The sequence below is a fragment of the Alosa alosa genome, chromosome 1 (assembly GCF_017589495.1).
Source record: "Alosa alosa isolate M-15738 ecotype Scorff River chromosome 1, AALO_Geno_1.1, whole genome shotgun sequence".
Lineage (NCBI taxonomy): Eukaryota > Metazoa > Chordata > Actinopteri > Clupeiformes > Clupeidae > Alosa > Alosa alosa.
The window spans coordinates 44,478,741-44,496,775 of NC_063189.1; the positions used below are offsets into that span (position 1 = coordinate 44,478,741).

Here is an 18,035-nt window from a genome sequence, read left to right on the forward strand (position 1 = left end):
CGGTGCCTTGCTGTGTTTACCATTCGACCTTCCTCTCCCGCGCATGAGCAAAGATGATGAAGAGACAATGAAAATGGCTGACATGGAGACGTTTGTGTTTGACAGTAGCAGAGAACATGGGTAAGAAAGATGTACTGTACTTTGTGCATTGACGTTACGCAGTAATATAAGTTAGTTAACAACTTATTAAACGAAATGTGTTACCATCAGTTGTACACGGAGGAGCTTGATTTCACGATCGTCACAAATGAACCGTATGCTAATGCTAGTCATCTAAGTTACTTAACAATTAACATAACGTTGTTATGCTAATGTTGATGTATTTTAGCATGCTAGCTAGGTATGATTTTCTTGATATGTGTTATTATTGTCAACGGCAGAGGGCGAACAGCAGAGTATGGACAATGCTAGTTAGAGGTTGTTGGTTCTTCTCTTCAGCTGTGTAAGTTAGTCCCCGGGAGTTGAAATACATTAACGTTACATTCAGATGGATGGATTCAGTCGGAGTTGGAGCTAGTTGTCTGAGTAGAGATGCCTTGTATCTTTATGGTACCTAAATATGTTGTCGTCATACTTTATATGTGACTAACGTTCAAGATGTAAATTGGCCAATACTCTTTTTTCAGGGGAGAGGAACTGGAGAGTTCAGAGAGGAGTGGGAATGAGGATAATGGTGATTGCACAGGAGAGGAGTTGACAGGAGATGGAAAAGACGAACTCACGAAGCATGACGCTAAACACAAGAGAAAGAAACACAAACACCGCAGCAAACACCGGAAACACAAGCACCCGTCTCCAGAAGACAAGGACCGCAGACACAAGCACAGGCACAAACATAAGAAGCGCAAACGCAAAGATTCAGCTAAAGGGGATGATGCTGTGGATAATTTCCTAGAGGGAGAGGATGATCTCTCCCCCTCCTCACTGAAGAGACCCAGGCTGGATGACCTGGCTGTTTTGGAGGACCTGGAGAAGCAAAGGGCCATGATTCAGGCTGAGCTGGACAACGAACTGATGGAGGGCCGGGTGCACTCCGGCATGGGCCTCATCCTGCAGGGTTACAACTCGGGCTCAGAGGAAGACGGCGGTGAGTTCCAGGAGAGGGTACGCAACGGAGAGCAGCCGAGGGGACAAGGCGGTGCACACTCAGGCAGGGAGGCCGGGAGAAGCCGATGGGACTTTACAGAAGAGGCAGCTTTTGGCTCCAGACGTCGCAGCCGAAGCAGGTCCAAGGAGCGTGAGGTAAAGCAGCACAAGGACGAGAGGAGAAAGAGCAGGAGTGAAGCGGAGTCGGACACCAGGCATCAGGAGAAAGCTCCCCGCAGGCGGTCTCCAGAAAGGAGCTCCAGAAGTGCGGACCAGTCCAAAGAGAGAAGAACGTCTGTAGAGAAAGTCGGCCAGCACTCTCAGTCACCCGAGGCCCCGCTGATGGGCAGCATAGTGAAAAGAGCCCCCTCACCCTCCACGATGGCGCCACCAGGAGAACAGAAACCCACACGGTCCAAATCAGACGAGAGGAGGAGCCGGTCCAGGGAGAGGCGCTCTCGCTCCAGAGAGTGGAGGACCAAGATGCCAGAGGCTGAGAAGGAGAAGGACAAAGACAAGAGGCCAGGCAAGTCCCCTACCAAAGAGACATCATCAGGGAAAGAGAACCGATCGCCCAGCCGCAAGCGGGGACCCAGCCCCCAGCAGCACAGCGCCTCCCCCAGGCGAAGGGAGCACCACTCCCCTCAGCGTGCCGACAGGAGGTCCGCCCCAGGCTCCTCCACATCCCGCTACAGATCTCCAGGCAGAAGGGGGCACTCACGGTCTCAGGAGAGGAGGAGAAGGGAGGGAGATCGTCCAAGGCCTTCACCTGTCAGGTACCAGCATGTTCATTTTATGGTCATTTCCTGCATGTTGATTTCATGAATTTTTAGCTGCTGTTTAAAGTTGGTGTACTCTTGGTAAATACAGTGAACGTGTGATGCTATGCAGCTCTGCTACTGCTCCCTATTCTTCAAAATTTGATTATTATTTTTTTTTTTTTTTTTTGGGCGGGGTAGAGGGTGTTTTTATTATTTTTTTTCAAATAAATGCTCACTTTTAACACGTACACAGCCTTCAGTGATTTGTGCACATACCCTCTCTGACAGGCTTATGCTGTCAGTGCACTATCCAGTCATTAGTTTTGGCATTATTATTTCACAGAACACGTCCACGGGAAGAATTGTCAGCTAGAGGCCGAGAGGGGACAAGGGAGATGAGCCCCACATCAGGTGGTAGACGAAGACCCAGTCGGTCACCCCAGAGACGCAGATCACGCTCTCCCAGGAGACGAATCAGCAGGTCACCTCTTAGACGCAGGTGGGCAGACACAGTGACAAGAAGCTAGATGTGTGGAAAATAGGTAGAGACACATTCACTATCCCAGCAGCCCCCACTCTCCATGTCATTCTTCAGACACTTTTTATTTAGCTTTGCTTTTATTTTGTTTCATAGTAGCAAAGTAGCAAAATATTGGATGTGTTTCTCCTTTTGTAATGCCTTTGAGTGTTGAGATGGAGCCTTTTATCATGCAGGTCTATGGACAGGGACAGACTGGGTCGGAGACTGCGTCGGCGCTCTGGTTCACGAGAGGGGCGCCCAGGGAGACGGAGCCGGGACCGAGAGGACAAGTTTAAGGGCAGCTTGTCCGAAGGCATGAAGGCAGAGCAGGACGATTCTGATGATGAAGTGTAAGCTATTCTTATGCGAGTTTGTAATCTTATGCAAGTGTCAGTGGACACAGGGGACTAGTGAGGACCGCTGGAAGATTAACTATATGTGTGCTTTGGCTTGTGTACATGTGCAGGCTGGTGGATTTTGAGGTGGACGAAGAGGATGAGGAGGCTCTCATTGAGCAGAGAAGACTTCAGCGTTTGGCCATTGTGCAGGTATGTTACAATATGATATCATATGATTTCAAACAGTCCTTACCAAGCTTGTTAGTTTTCCTGAAACCATTATAACAAACATCAGTTCAGTTAGCTCTGCTCATCTTAGCTTTGCTCGCTGTGTGAAATCGCTGTGTGAGGTGCAAAACGATCTTACTGGGCTGTTGTTTTGCTCTGTAATGCTCCCTGTGGCCTTCTCCAATATGCTGCTTTGTGTGTGTGTGTGTGTGTGTGTGTGTGTGTGTGTGTGTGTGTGTGTGTGTGTGTGTGTGGGTTGTCACTGGCAGAAGTACAAGGGGGGGAATGAGGACAGCAACATGTCGGCCCCCTCGGAGCCCAGCAGCCCCCAGAGCACCCCCCGCAGCCGCTCCCCCTCCCCCGACGACATCCTGGAGCGCGTGGCCGCCGACGTCAAGGAGTACGAGCGCGAGAACCTGGATACCTTCGAGGCCAATGTCATGGCCAAGCAGAATTTGCTAGCCCAAGAGAAAGAAGGTACGACGACACATGTGGTTACATGGTACACAGTCATGTGTTGTTAAATTTTAAAGTTACATTGTGAGTGTGAAGGGATGTTCTCACTTTAATATAGTTAAATAATAGGAAGCTCATACATTACAAATGGAATATGTGCCAGTGTGGTTTGCCTTTTGGAAGCCAAAACCGCATGTACTATATTGCCATTGTAAATGTTTACATTGAGAATGGCAATTAGTGACACTTGTCCTCTCCCATTGCAGGATCCGGTGCGAGAAAGCCATCAGCGCCGGATATGTTTACGGAGTCCGATGACATGTTTGCAGCCTACTTTGATGTGAGTGCTCAGTAACCGATTTCCATTGCACAGGTCTTTGACCTTCACCTGGCTCTCTGTTTAAATGTGCGCGTTTGTGAAAGCGGATCTGCACGGGTTTGGTTACATGCAACCTGTATGAGGGTTTGTCTTTTTGTCATCACAGCTGTCCATGTCCAAACAATTCATTATATGGACTTATCAAATTCCATGGTGCCATCAGGTTCCATGTCACCTGCTTGCCTCTGACAGAATGTAACAGGGATGATTCTTAGTATCACATTGCTTTGTATTAAAAAGCAATTTCTATGGAGGATTTTTTTAGTGCTGTGTCTCCTCATTAGAAAGTCTTAGACCTGCAGAGAGAAAATGGCACAAATCTAAACTAACTGATGACCTCAAAAACTACCAGCCAGCATCACTGCTGCTAAGATAATACTGCTGATACCCTTGCCTCATTTTTAACAAGCAAAGTGGCGGCAATCAGCAGTCAATTCTCTACATGTCCACAGGACGCGACCGAATCAGATATTGCACTCCTTCAACCTCTGGCTGTTGCTGGCACATCTTTTTCTGCATTCATGCCTCTCTCCGAGAGTGAGGTATCTAGATTTCTGACATGTAGCCGTCCTACCACACACTCGTTGGACCCTATACCTACGAGCCTACTTCCATTCAGTCCATCAGTCCATCAGCCCGACCATCACACCAGCTATTACACATGTGATCAATGCTTCGCTAACCTCTTCAAAACAGCCTGGGTAACACCGTTACTTAAATAAAACTTCTCTCAACCCTGCTCAAGTTGAGAACTACCATCCTGTCTCACTCCTACCTTTCCTATCCAAAGGTATCGAACGAGTAGTCTACAAACAGGTCTCTGAAATCCTTTCACAGAACAATCTTCTTGATCCAAACCAATCTGGCCACTCAACCGAAACAGCTCTGCTGTCCGTAACAGAAGCCTTAAAGAAAGCCAGGGCGACCGCACGGGTCATCAGTACTCATTCTGCTTGACTTATCGGCTGTCTTTGACATGGTTAATCATCATATCCTTCTCTCTATACTCTCAAACATGGGCATCTCTGGCCCTGCTCTCTCCTGGTTTGAATCCTACCTCACAGGACACTCGTTTAACGTATCCTGGCTTGGACAGCTGTCTGCACCTCACTATCTCACCACAGGGGTCCCCCAGGGCTCAGTGCTGGGCCCCCTTCTCTTTGCTATCTACACCACCTCTCTGGGACAGATTATCCATTTGCATGGCTTCTCATACCACGGCTATGCAGACGACACACAGCTCTATCTGTCTTTTCCACCTGATGACCCCTTGGTCGCGGCACAGATCTCTGATTGCCTCTCAGGCATATCCAAATGGATGAAGGCACACCACATCAAGCTAAACCTCTCAAAAACTGAACTGCTGGTCCTCCCAGATAAATTTAAGGTTTCTATTCCGCCCTGCAGCTCAGGCTGAAAACCTGTACATCTCTTTCTCCTGCTTCCGTTACACTTTTGCGGGGGCCAATCACAAACTGGCTTATCCACCTGGCGCGCTATTGGCAGGTTTAAAACACGATGACGATAGCGGGGCAGCCTGGAGTTTTCGCATCGTTCTGCAAACGTCATCCGGTTTGTTGGTCAGATTGGTGAATGGCTATCCAATTGCGTACAGTCATTTGAACTATGCCCGTTGATCACGCCTCTTGTGCAGTAAAAAATACATAGCGGACTCCCTAGACTAATGTTCAATCCTAAAAGATTGAGCTTGGTCTGGTGAAAGCCAGACTACAACCAACCCAAAATGGCACATGTTATCCCGCTGCTCATCCAGCCACACTGGCTACCTAAGGCTGCACGCATCAAATTCAAGGCTCTAACCCTTGCCTACAAAGTAGTCTCCGGTTCTGGTTCCACCTACTTGAATGCCCTCATACAGGCATATGCTACCTCTCGACCGTTGCGCTTCTCAAGCGAACGACGTCTAGCTCTGCCACTGGTACACTCAGGCCAATCCAAACTTTCTCATCTGTTGTTCCTCGCTGGTGGAACACGCTACCAGTTCCTACTAGGGCAGGGACATCTGTCTCTATCTTCAAAAAACTCCTGAAGACCCAGCTCTTTGGAAAATATCTCCTCTCATAGCACTACTTACAACTAGCCTTGCTATTTCTAGCTCTTATCACCTTACTAGAACTGACACCTCACTGTATAAAAACAACACTCACTGATGCACTAACTTGCTCTTTTTGTACTGTACCTTTTAAATTGTTTTACATTTTTGTAGAATTGTTTTTAAAAAAGCTTTAAACAGTTTACCATGTTGTAAGTCGCTTTGGTTAACAATGTGTCAGCCAAATGTAATGTAATGTAATGAAAACAGTGTCCATGTTCTCTCTGCAGAGTGCAAGGCTACGAGCAGCTGGCATTGGGAAAGACTTCAAAGAGAACCCCAACCTCAAGGACAACTGGACGGATGCAGAGGGTTACTACCGTACGTTTGAATCCCTAAGCCACTCAAAAGAATTGTGAAGGATAATATTTGTAGTTAAAGTACTTGCCATTTTTCTGCCATCAACAAATGTGCAGTCACATTTAGTAGTGTTAGGTTCCATGGAATTACTAAGATTTTTCATATGTTTCTAGTTAAATTTCAATGTCACTACATCATCATTTATTTATACCTACTTGGGCCAGTTTTGGTTCTGAGAGCCAAATACAGCCGTGTTGTTACTCAGAGGAACAAGCTGTGCCGTCTGTTTCCCTTCCTAGGAGTAAATATTGGGGAGATGTTGGACAAGAGGTACAGTGTGTATGGATACACAGGACAAGGTGTGTTCAGCAACGTGATCCGTGCCAGAGACATGGCCAGAGCCAACCAGGAGGTGGCCGTGAAGATCATCCGTAACAATGAGCTCATGTGAGTCTGTCTGACGAGTCTCACCACTGCACAGTTAGCTGTAGCAAGGCAAGATGTAAAGGCCTCCTTAGAGGATTTTATCCAAAGATAGCAACTAACTAGTTCACAGCACACTGGAACTCATGAAAGCTAACTGCTAGCTGGCTAACTATTTGTGAGTAAGGAGAGATGTGCTCCTTTTAGTCGATTCACTCGGTACAAAACAGATAGTCGCACATGCTGGCTGTAGAGATGTGAGATGTGTTTTGTCCCCCTTTCCCACTAGTTTGCCGCTGTCTTGAGAACAGATGAAGAACTTCATGTCTCCATTGCTTTCTCCTTTAAAACCCACTCTGCATGTAGGCACTAGGCAGGCTTCAGCAAACATGTCCATTACTGGTATTTGGAGTTATACATGCATTTTGGGTTGGGTTGGACCTTCTCTCTCTCTTTTTTTTTTAAAGAAAAAAGAAGGGTACAAAACCTGCATATTGTTGATCTAACTTGTGTGTCTACCCTCCAGGCAGAAAACGGGCCTTAAAGAGCTGGAATTCCTAAAGAAGCTGAATGATGCTGACCCTGACGACAAGTTCCACTGTCTCCGGCTCTTCAGGCACTTCTACCACAAGCAGCACCTGTGCCTAGTGTTCGAGCCGCTCAGGTTAGTGCACATGGACCAGCTCCATGTCAGCCAGTGCTCATAAGTACTGTCTTCATGAGACAAGTAGTTTCCCATAATTGTCTTATCATGAAACAAAGGCCAAGAGAGCATTAAGGACTTAGCTTTGTTTCTGTATTCGTCTCCCAAGGGCTTTGATTATGTAATTAGCTCGCAATTTATCAGCTTAGAGTCTGCTCTCACTCTGACAGCAGATAATAATAATAATGTGTGTGTGTGCGTGTGTGACTTTTTGACTACAGTATGAACCTCCGTGAGGTGCTGAAAAAGTATGGCAAAGATGTGGGGCTGCATATCAAGGCTGTGCGGTCCTACAGCCAGCAGCTCTTCCTGGCCCTCAAACTGCTCAAGCGCTGCAACATCCTCCATGCTGACATCAAGCCAGACAACATTCTGGTGAGCCACCTTACACACACGGCCAGACACACAGCAGTAGTCATCACATTAACTGCTATTTTACCCATTTAGAGAAGTGGTTTACTGATGCAAGATAACTGTCTGTCATATTCACAAATTGATTCATGGTGAAATGAAACACTATCCAGGGGAACGAAAAGGATCACTAACAGCACGTACCGTATCTATGGGTTACTCTGACTATATGGTGTCACCAAGAGCCACGCAAGGCACACCTGGTTAACGTCACACATCTCCTCCTACACAGGTGAACGAGTCCAAGACCATCCTCAAACTGTGTGACTTCGGATCAGCCTCACATGTGGCCGACAACGACATCACTCCATACCTGGTCAGCCGTTTCTACCGGGCACCAGAAATCAGTAAGCTTTAACTTGGACTTAAGATTCAGCATGCCACTGGGATTTCATTTGATTTATTTTTGCCAGCTTAGTTTTCAGTTTTGAGCATCAAGTATGGACATGTGTGTGAATGAGTGTGTGGTCCCTGTTCTGTTGGGACACGTTACACACTTCGCTTTTACGGTTACAAGTTGTGTGAAAAAACGTTGCTCATGCTCTCTCCACAGTCATTGGGAAGCCGTATGATTATGGACTCGACATGTGGTCAGTGGGATGCACTCTCTACGAGTTGTACACAGGGAAAATCCTCTTTCCTGGGAAAACCAACAACCACATGATTAAGCTTGCAATGGACCTAAAGGGCAAGATGCCTAACAAGGTGAGGTTTGATATGAGAGACTGTTCGGATAACTATGCCAGCTCCTCAAGACTCTCTTAGACTCAACTCAATTTTGTAATATGTATGGCGCTGCCAGAAGGCTCAATACCAAATGTAGCAAATATCTAGCAAAAAGTGATACTGACACTAACAACAATTTTTTTTGGCCTTAAACTTCCTCAGCTTAGTTTTTTTGTGAAAGATTGTTGAAATTTGTTGAAATTTCTGAAAATTGCAAAACCCCAGAGGCGGTTGCATTTCCCAGTATTTATATTTTTGTGGTGGCTGTCCAGGTGCTTAGTAGGCAAGTTCTTAGATGTCGTTTTTGGAAGAAAAACCTGATACTGATATGTTAACTTTGAAAGACCCCTTGTTTTTTACAGGATCAGAGATTGGCAGTCAGATACTTTAATGACCATGCCTATTCTAATGTGGTGATTTATTTTTGCTTGTGAAAGCTCAGACTGATATCATCTCGGGGCATATTTATCCACAGCACTCATCTAGTTTCTAAGTTCCTTGCCTCTGTCTCATTTTTAAACACTTTTTTGTTTTTAACAAATGTGTTCATGTCTCTCTACAGATGATTAGAAAAGGCTTGTTCAAGGACCAGCACTTTGATCAAAATTTAAACTTCCTTTACATAGAAGTAGATAAGGTTACTGAGAGAGTAAGTACATCATTTATTCACTTCCCTCTGCTCTGACATGCTCAATGGAAAAGTAATGCACTCGACTTTGCCATAATCATAACCAGTTGCATGCTTCATACTTTGTTAAGCCCAACCCTTAACCCGATTTCTTTCCAACCCCCACCCCCTTCCAATTTTGCTGTTTTTCCTCTTCTGTCTCTTCTATCCATCCGATCACAGGAGAAGGTCACCATCATGAGTACCATTAACCCCACCAAGGACCTACTGGTCGATATGATTGGCCGCCAGAGACTTCCGGAGGACCAGCGTAAAAAGGTCATGCAGCTCAGAGACTTAATGGACCAGATTATCATGCTGGACCCAGCCAAGAGGATCAGCATCAACCAGGCCCTGCAGCACCCCTTCATCCAGGAGAAGATCTGAGATCTCACAGCACCCCTCCGGACTCATGAGGACTCACACTTAAGTACTCCAAATCCTGCCCAAAACGTGCTGCAAACAGTACATTTGTATCCCACATTCTTGACTTTTTTTTTTTTTTTTTTTTTTTTTTTCTTAGCAACACGCATTTTTAGGCTTCTCGTTCCTTTGTTTGTGTGCAGTGATATATCAAATCAGGGGTGTAGAGTATCTGTTAAGTTTGTTCTTGAAAGGGTTGTTGTAAAATATCAAGAAGAACTGCGCTGAATTCTACTTAAAAATGATATTTCAGAGAATAACATGTCTGTTCTACATGTAAGTCTCAGATTTGCCTGATTGTGTAAAATAAGCTTAGCTTTTTAGCTGTTGTAGCAGACTTCCTCAGAACTGTAAATATGTTTCACTAAGCTATTCAGATCCTGAGTAGAAGGAAGAAGGGTTTTTTTGGGGGGTATCATTTGAAGTCGGCAATGCTACGACACAAAATGTCAGTGGGCCTTACAAGGGACTGTGTTTAGGTTTCCAGTTTCAGTTTAGAGCGAAGTACAGCCACCTGTATATAGATGAGGTATACAGTGTGGTCTTGGTAGTGTGGTTTAAGACCAGCATAAATGCTGTGCGTGTCCACGTCTCCCTCAGGTGTGAGAGCGAGAGTGCGCCCACCCCTTCCCCACCTCCAACGGTGTGCAGGCCCTCGTCCGCATGCCCTCGCTGTAGGTGTGTCTCTGCCCAATTTGGCATCTCGGGGGTCCAACTGGTGGCTCACCTGCAGGGGAAGGCCGCCTCTTTTTCAGGCAGGTTGGGTACCACTTTCAGTACACTGAAGGTAAGCATACTCCGCCCTCCCCTCCCAAAGGCCCCCTCGGTTAGCTTCTCCTGGTGTTCTTATCACATGTTAATATACGTGTCGTGTGAACATCCTCTGACTCTAAATTGATTTTACTGTTTGGTTGTTTTTTTTTTTTACTGTTTGGTCTGGTTTTTTTTGCGGGGTATCGCCTGCATGTTGCAAACTTTAAACAAGAACCTCCAGAGTTTGTAGTTTTGGTGTTTCTTATCTGTTTTCCTGTTGATGGTATGGCCAATCTAAATGCAAAAAAAAACAGCAGAACAGAATTAGAAGAGAACACATTGAGCGTATGACGTGTCCAGAGAGAGGTATTCAGGGTACGGGTGGGAAGGGGGGCTGCAGCACCTTCAGTGTACTGTTGCTTCTGTTCGTGCAGAGCCGTTGTGCAGTGTGCTCTCCCAGTTTCCTGATTTCACCCTTGAAATGGCTGAAACTGCACATTGACATGTTTAAACTCCAGTTGTGTCGCCTGCACTACCCCCTGTGTTTCTTTCAGTTTGAATGTGCACTTTCCAAAGGCTGTTTAAAATGCTTTTCTTGTGTTGTATCCTCTGTTCTTATGTGTGTTTGTGATCATGTTGTCTTTTGATACAGGGGTATTCCTGATCTGGTCTTTGAATCTGCTTGTTATGAGCGGTAATTGCTTCTTTACTTTATTTCCTGAATAATGTCAAGGCCACCTTTGGAAGTTCTGTATACATTTACAGAAAACAAAATAGCAGCCAGTATACTATAAAGTAGTAAATGTTTAACTATTTTCTCCTTTTCTTTTTTTTTCTCTCTCCTGCATGCTGACTTGACAGTTTGAATTTATTGTAAATTCACAGTAAATGTGATCTGTTAAAGAACAAAAAAATAAAAATGTTTTGTGAAGAGAGTAATGACTAAGCAAGTATGAAGACCTCCGGTCTCTCATTTTGAAACAAGGCCGTCAGTCAGTTTCCGCAGTGATTCTTCCATGTCAGGGTTTATTGAAAAGACTCTGTGTGCATTGCAGGAAGCAGTAGAGCATCCAGTTGTGTATTTCCCGCGACTAACTGTTGTTTGTGATGTTTTTCCTGCTGTTCCCCCCCCTCCATCCCCCCTGGTTGCTGAGAGAGAGGCAGAGACCCAGTATGCCCCCACCAGCCCAGCGGGGCTCTGCCTTGAGCACCCTCCCTCCAGAGCCTGCCTCTGCTTTCACTGAGACGACACCTCCACAAGGCTGCTCACCCAGGTCATTTCTAATGGCATGTGTAGCTGAGTGCCAAAGCCATGTTAAGATGTACATCTGAACAAGGGGGTGGGACGGATTATAAGCTACATTTACTGTCTGTTCAAGATGAAAGATAGCCCTGTAGGGCACTTTCATGGTTTTCAATTGCATAGTTTACAATTACGAGGGCTTAGAGGTGATTGTAAAAGGGTAAAATGTCTGCTGAGCCACATTTTAGAAGACTATACTGCAGGAGCAGAGACCTATGTGAAGTTATGCTTGGGTAGATCTTACACGGGTGTGCATGAAGCAGCAACTTCATAATCTAACAAAAGACTGTGGAGATCCAAGTTTTTATGTAGGCTAATGTTCTGAAATTGCTTCACAAAAGCTGTGATTTGTATAACTGCTTGTCATAAGCAGCTACTAAATCTATGACCTTGTATCTGTCTGTAGAACCGTGTGATTGGGTTAATCTAGTGCCTCTCATACTTCTTCACAGCTAGCCAATACGGGGGAAATCCTCATACACATGAGCTGCGTTTTCAGATGCTTCAATCTGTATTGTCCTTTCAAGTGTGCATCAAGATGCTGGTTTACGTATTCTCTGTTTTAGGTGCAGCCCCTTAGAGAAGTCTCACAAGGAACCTCTACTGGACAAAGGTTTCTGTTCTAGAGAGCGTACTTTTTAAAGTTTAAACATGGCTGCAGTTTGCTTTTGTCCCCTTAAAGACTAGAACAGCTGTTTTTAAGAAATAATACATTATAGTGCATTTGTAGTACACTATTATAATTAAAATTATAAATATATATTTTACATGTAGTACTGACTTGAGAAAGGTTTACATGGTGACATTACCACACTTGAGCTATTAATAATTAATTGGCATATCTATGCCAAGTGATCAACATTGAGGTAATGCCTTTCTTCTTTGTTACTGAACCATCTGTACAGATACAAGTATGATCACTCTGGTGACCTTAAATATTTGTGTTTTTCAGGGTAAGTCATCTTCCTCCATTTCCTTGTTTGGCCATACAAGACATCAAGTCCCGATTTCCCATCTACCGCCTAGTGATTGTTCTCTGTGGAGTGTGCTGTTTTATTCATCTTTAAGAATGTTGATGTCTACTCTTACGTCTAACTCTTTGGTGCAAACATGAACATGCATAGAAACTGTGGAGTACATCATGTCTTAAAACTTCAAAATAAATTGGAATGATTGTAACCTTTATCCAGTCTTGTCAATTAATCAGACACAACCACTGTATTGACTTAATTCCCTAAAACTACATGTCTGTTTGCTAACTACAATGGAGACTTCAAATAACATCCCCCATCACTTAAAATATTTAAAGCTCACATCATTACATTGATATATTAAACCTTACTTTTGTGTCCTTTTGTAAAACCAGTGCGACCCCTCTTTGATATTTCTTTCTTCGTAGCTTTTAAACGTTTGGTTTTATTGAGCAAAGTTGGTTTTGGTGAGGTTGATGAGCCTGAAGAAAGGCCTGGCACAAGCTTTTCAGCTCTAAGTTCAGAGCATGAACTAGGCCTGTTCGAGGGACCAGCTTTGTGCTTGGAGCCCATCTTTGACTGCCGCTGTTTAGTTTGAACTATTGACGTTGTCATCTTGTGGGTCATTGAAGCCTTGTCTGAAGTAGCCATGTCTGTGAAAACAGACACTGCAAACCTGCACTCTCCTCTTCCCGAGACCGCTAACCGGGGGTCACAAGGGTCCGGTTTCCTCTGACGCAAGCAGCACCTTGTGATGGGGACAGCCGTGGCGGGTCGTGATCGGCCTGTCCTGACCCGTTCTTTCAACACTGTGGCAGCTTGAAGCCTCTCCAGCTCGATTAAGCGTGAGACGATAGCAGAGACAGAGGCGTCCTGCGTGTACAAACCATGCCATGCTCTCTCCTCTTCCCCCTCGCCAGGGAGGGCCGACAGGCTCCGAGTCATATGCAACCACTTCAGAGGTCCTGGCAGAACCTCAGGATAAACCTGCTGGGCCTCTGCAGCCTCTCTGGTCAAGATGTCTGGGTCCCTGTCAAAGGGCTCAGGTCTCAGGTCCATCTCAATAGGACTGGCCCAGTGGGAAAATGCGTTTCCCTTCTCTTGGTCAGAGATGTCGCTGTCGTTTGAGTGGTAGCCCATCAATTCCCTGCTGCTCTCATTAATGTCTGCACCCCAAAGGTCAGAAATGCTCGTCCATTCCCTTTTAACCCACCACCTGGTCTTGACCCACTGGCTGTTGGAGACCTGCATGGGTGTGATTCTCAGCAAATCAGCACTCTCGACTGCATTCTGCTGCCGTTGTCCTTGTGTCTGCTGATGGAGATTCCCACCAGTGATTAACTGTGGCTTCAGATGATCACGCAACCTCTGTGTCAGCATTCTTGGTCTTGTGCCGGAGAGCTCCTCTAGACTGATTTTATTGAAACAAAAACACAAAACACTTTTAGAATTAGAGAAGGAATCTAACAAGTCAATCAGCTAGTCTGCCTCTGCGCAGCATCACTCCTGGAGAAAATGTATTTAATTAGAGGGTCACTAATTAAGTGCTCAGTAGAACTATTTCCCCAGAATAAGTAGTTTTGTGTTGCACGGCCTTGGAAAGGTGCACAGAGTTCAAATACAGGTTACAAACTGGCAAGGTAGACAGCGCAGCCATCAGATGCTGTCAGAGAGGTGGTGTACATTTCTGATTTATTCACCACATGTAAAGGCCTTGACACAAAGAGCATACTATTGACATAGAAGAAGACTAAACTATTGTTGTCTCTAGACAGTGAAACCAGCAATAAAGTTACAGATGCATGTTACACAGGGAATTAATTAACACAAGCCTTATTCACACATTTAAATGAACCCTGAATGAGTGGGCTGTCACAGTTGCAAAGCTGCAGGACAGAGGAGTTGATGTGCACTTACACCAAGGGCGATTCTAGATTGCTACTGCAGCGATAGTCCTCCCTTTCCAGACTTCCATTGCAGTTGTGCACCTGGGCCTATGATGAAAATGTGTTTATTACAACTCCCTACAGATATGGTTGAACCTTTAAAGAAATGCATCTTCCTTCATCATTCAATCCTGGCAACAGCACAGATGTCCTACCAGATGGTTTGGTTTTCCTCTTGAGATGTCAAGTTCCTCAAGGCGATGTACTAACTGGGAAATGTAGTCATCCTAAAATCATGTTTAATGATAAATCAGAAATATCCAAATAAAACTCAATGAATGCAAAGACAGGGTAGCCCATACAAAGAATTCAAATAGCAGCTGTAGCCATTAACAAATCTGTTAAGACCCAAGTTCACAGGTAGGATACAATCTTCTATGACAATAAAACTGGTAGTCTGAGTCTAATAACCTAGCCTACATGAAAGTTAATTAGAAGCAGGTAGTTCTAACAAGGAATGATTAACTGACCTGTCCTGTTAGGTAGCCTGCACTTAAGATCTCGACAGTAAAATCTTAAGTAGGGCCTAAACATGATAATAATAACTATATATATATATATATATATATATATATATATATATATATATATATATATCATGGTCTATATATAGGCTATTGTCAACGTAATTTATTTAGACCTATTTGTTCAATATAAATGTTTCCACTCACATTACATTTGTGCAATCCATTGAGGTGCAGCGGAAGGGCACCTGTGTCTCCTGTTAAAGCTGATCTATGCATTCGGTAGAAAGTAGTTCTGTTCTCCTGCTGAACAAAATAAAATAACGTCAGTGTTGTAAAGCAGCCGTCTATGCTTGTTGTTCTGTAGCCTACTGAATGAGACTCGATCATCTTTCAAAGCATTACCAATAGACCCTCGCGTGCGTGATTACGCGCGTAATAACATCAAACCTCTCATGTTTCAGCTGCGTTCAAGAAATGTTCAACTACTCTAATGAATCGGGTAATCAGGCGTAAAGTCAGCGAACGTAAACTATTCCACAGTTGTATCGACAACTGTGCACAATGAGAATTTGCTTGCAAACAACAGAAGCTACAAATTAACAGTCCAGGGGGAGTAGCGCGCCATAAAACCATGGTAACAGCCTTCCATTTCCCTGCAGCAGATATGGCAGCTGGAGCTTCACAAAATGTAGGCCTATTTGCTATGTAAAAGTCATATTTCTATAGTTAATTTATTTAAAGTGCGGAATGTTTTGTCAGTAGAATTTAGCACAGCAGCGTGCGTGTAGGATACTAAAAAGCCTTTACCATAGGTTTCGTCCACGGCTTTTGTGGCACGGTGGCAATTTGGGAACTTAACACTGGAGGGTGCTTTGACCATAGAAAAGTAGCCTAGGCTAGGCCTATGGCATGAAGGAATAGATATTCTGCCAAACAACCATACAAGCCTGCCACTCAGTGATTAGAACTCATAAGTGCGTCCATTTGTGTTGTGTTGAAATCGTAGGTGAATGTTCTTTCCATTTGATTTCAATTCAATTTAATTTAACTTATAGAGCGCCAAAACATTAGCCTACACATGTCTCATGGCGCTTTACAGTGTTAAAACATTTAAAGAGAGGGTCAGTTACAGGGCAGTAGGCTACGGTCTAAATGAAAGGTTAGTTAGGTTTAGAGAATAGAACATGGTGTTTAAAGCCACCTGCTGCCTATGTTACAAAGAGGTAGGATGGTTACATATCCAGTATGATAATGCTATTTAGTGTCAGAAAGTTCCCTACACTGGACTATTTGAACTTTCTGACGCTAAATAGGATTCATGCATTATCATACTGGATATGTAACCATCCTACTTTATAACTAGGGCTGTCAATCGATTAAAAAAAATAATCGCATATATCATTTTTGCTTTGAAAGTATTTTAAATATTTAAATTCAAATGAATCATTGAATAATCAGCATTAGTAACATTAAAGTTCAAAAACTCTATCTATGAAAAAAATCTATGATATGACCTAATATGCTGAGGAAATTAAGTGCTTCAAATTCAAATAAATTCAAAATAAAGTGCTTTGGGAAGATTTTTTTTTTTTTTACATACAAGGCATTTCAGGCCAAAGATATAACCTAGGGGACACAATGAAAATAAATTAACACTCCCCTCAATGTCAACACTTATTTCTTTGCGACTATATAGTTGATGAACTCCGGTAATATGCAAATTCCTTGCTGCAGACATTGCAGAGGACTTTTATTTTCAACACTTTATTTTTATCAACACCATCAGGCCGTTTTAGTAAATGTTCCAATCAATGATCCAGACAGCACTTTTTCTTCTCTCTCCTTCATTTTACAGTCTAATTTTTACTGATTAGAACGGCTCGGGGGCAAAGGTCATACGGAATCGATTAATCTGCACTAATTTTTTTAATCAGTTATTTTTTCTCAAATTAATTAATCGAAATTAATCAGTTATTTTGACAACCCTATTTATAACATACCTCAGGTGGCTTTAAACACCATGTTCTATTCATTTACTTATTTTCACAAACTCACTCAATGAAGATGATGCTTGTTTTTCTTTTCATTTGAGGGTTACAGAAGCTATTTAGACCAAGACTATTTAAGGTCCTCATTGACATTAAAATGTATTTCATCTGTGTTGATGAATGTTATGAGGCCTCTGTTAGGTGTGAATAGGCACAACTTGTCAACACATCAACCTCATCCTGTTTTGAAATTTGTGTGGTTTAACCTTGTTTGCAGGGACCCCTAAGCCATCCATGTCATGGAAAAAATAACCACAGCCAGAACTTTGAACATTTTGTACGTGTAACCAGACAGCAACCATTTAAAGGTGCAGCTAGGGATTTTGTCAATGCCCATATTGTCAATGTCAAGCCCATACAGTATATATATATATATATATATATATATATATATATATATATATATATATATATATATATATATATATTTTTTTTTTTTTTTTTTTTTTTTTGTGATTAACTGTTTATTGAGTTATAAACACGGGTATATATATTATATATATATATATATATTATATATCATATATTATATGATATATAATATATTAATGATATATAAAAGCATACATGTCTTCTTTTTCATGTAAAAAAGAAGGGTGAAACCAAAAGATAAAAAATGCAAAATGATAAAAAAAAGATTTTTACAGAAAAAGAGAAAAAAAATAGAGCACTCAGTAACAACATATACTTTACACAACAAAGCAATTCATTGCTAGCCTGGCTCCGCCCTCCTACTACCGCTATATTTTAATTTTCCTTCAGTACGCCGTCTGGGTTTGCGGTATATTTGCGGGTTTTCTCCCGGCCAATCTTTACCTGTCCAATCAGCGTGGCTGAGAACGATGACGATGAGATCATGTGAAGACGAAACCGAAACTTATTGTGATAAACAGAAATAGCAATGCCTGCAAACGTCAAAAAATGTAGTTGGAAAAATGCAGAAATTTATTTACAGCAAAGGTAGACCCACATGCATTGTTTACTGACTGTTGATGCTGTTTATTGTCAGTTTG

The 18,035-nt window shown here is 43.3% G+C and overlaps 2 protein-coding genes across 7 annotated transcripts; one reads left to right on the forward strand and one right to left on the reverse strand.

Annotated features, from left to right (window-relative positions):
• Positions 1 to 13: 13 nt before the first annotated feature.
• Positions 14 to 12,775, forward strand: prpf4ba (pre-mRNA processing factor 4Ba). Of its 4 annotated transcripts, none has more exons than XR_007194100.1 (16): positions 14 to 120; positions 627 to 1,862; positions 2,191 to 2,346; positions 2,562 to 2,717; positions 2,834 to 2,915; positions 3,203 to 3,410; positions 3,656 to 3,729; positions 6,112 to 6,202; positions 6,481 to 6,628; positions 7,131 to 7,268; positions 7,529 to 7,682; positions 7,951 to 8,065; positions 8,272 to 8,423; positions 9,007 to 9,093; positions 9,295 to 12,203; positions 12,543 to 12,775. XR_007194100.1 is itself a non-coding variant. In XM_048248152.1 (15 exons), the coding sequence occupies exons 1-15, from the start codon at positions 44 to 46 to the stop codon at positions 9,496 to 9,498; spliced, it is 3,078 nt and encodes a 1,025-aa protein (XP_048104109.1). In that variant the 5' UTR covers positions 14 to 43; the 3' UTR covers positions 9,499 to 12,775. The 4 variants fall into 4 exon arrangements, 2 of the variants coding, with proteins under 2 accessions (XP_048104109.1, XP_048104123.1); XR_007194101.1 differs by having other exon boundaries at positions 9,295 to 10,321; positions 10,940 to 12,775; XM_048248152.1 differs by having other exon boundaries at positions 9,295 to 12,775.
• Positions 12,763 to 15,628, reverse strand: LOC125297721. Of its 3 annotated transcripts, none has more exons than XM_048248181.1 (5): positions 15,377 to 15,628; positions 15,179 to 15,274; positions 14,663 to 14,734; positions 14,479 to 14,555; positions 12,763 to 13,972 (listed from the first exon to the last, which is right to left on the reverse strand). In XM_048248181.1, the coding sequence occupies exons 2-5, from the start codon at positions 15,248 to 15,250 to the stop codon at positions 12,922 to 12,924; spliced, it is 1,272 nt and encodes a 423-aa protein (XP_048104138.1). In that variant the 5' UTR covers positions 15,251 to 15,274; positions 15,377 to 15,628; the 3' UTR covers positions 12,763 to 12,921. The 3 variants fall into 3 exon arrangements, with proteins under 3 accessions (XP_048104138.1, XP_048104146.1, XP_048104133.1); XM_048248189.1 differs by having other exon boundaries at positions 15,179 to 15,277; XM_048248176.1 differs by having other exon boundaries at positions 15,179 to 15,628.
• Positions 15,629 to 18,035: the final 2,407 nt, after the last annotated feature.

What these genes read in the sequence shown, in the direction of transcription:
- prpf4ba (XM_048248152.1), top strand. Translation starts at nt 44, where the DNA reads ATGAGCAAAGATGATGAAGAGACAATGAAAATGGCTGACATGGAGACG. An exon ending in AGGGCAAGATGCCTAACAAG is followed by an intron (nt 8,424 to 9,006) that starts GTGAGGTTTGAT and finishes GTCTCTCTACAG; the next exon opens with ATGATTAGAAAAGGCTTGTT. An exon ending in TAGATAAGGTTACTGAGAGA is followed by an intron (nt 9,094 to 9,294) that starts GTAAGTACATCA and finishes ATCCGATCACAG; the next exon opens with GAGAAGGTCACCATCATGAG.
- LOC125297721 (XM_048248176.1), bottom strand. Translation starts at nt 15,361, where the DNA reads ATGATCGAGTCTCATTCAGTAGGCTACAGAACAACAAGCATAGACGGC. An exon ending in ATGGATTGCACAAATGTAAT is followed by an intron (nt 14,735 to 15,178) that starts GTGAGTGGAAAC and finishes ACATGATTTTAG; the next exon opens with GATGACTACATTTCCCAGTT. An exon ending in AATCTAGAATCGCCCTTGGT is followed by an intron (nt 13,973 to 14,478) that starts GTAAGTGCACAT and finishes CAATAAAATCAG; the next exon opens with TCTAGAGGAGCTCTCCGGCA.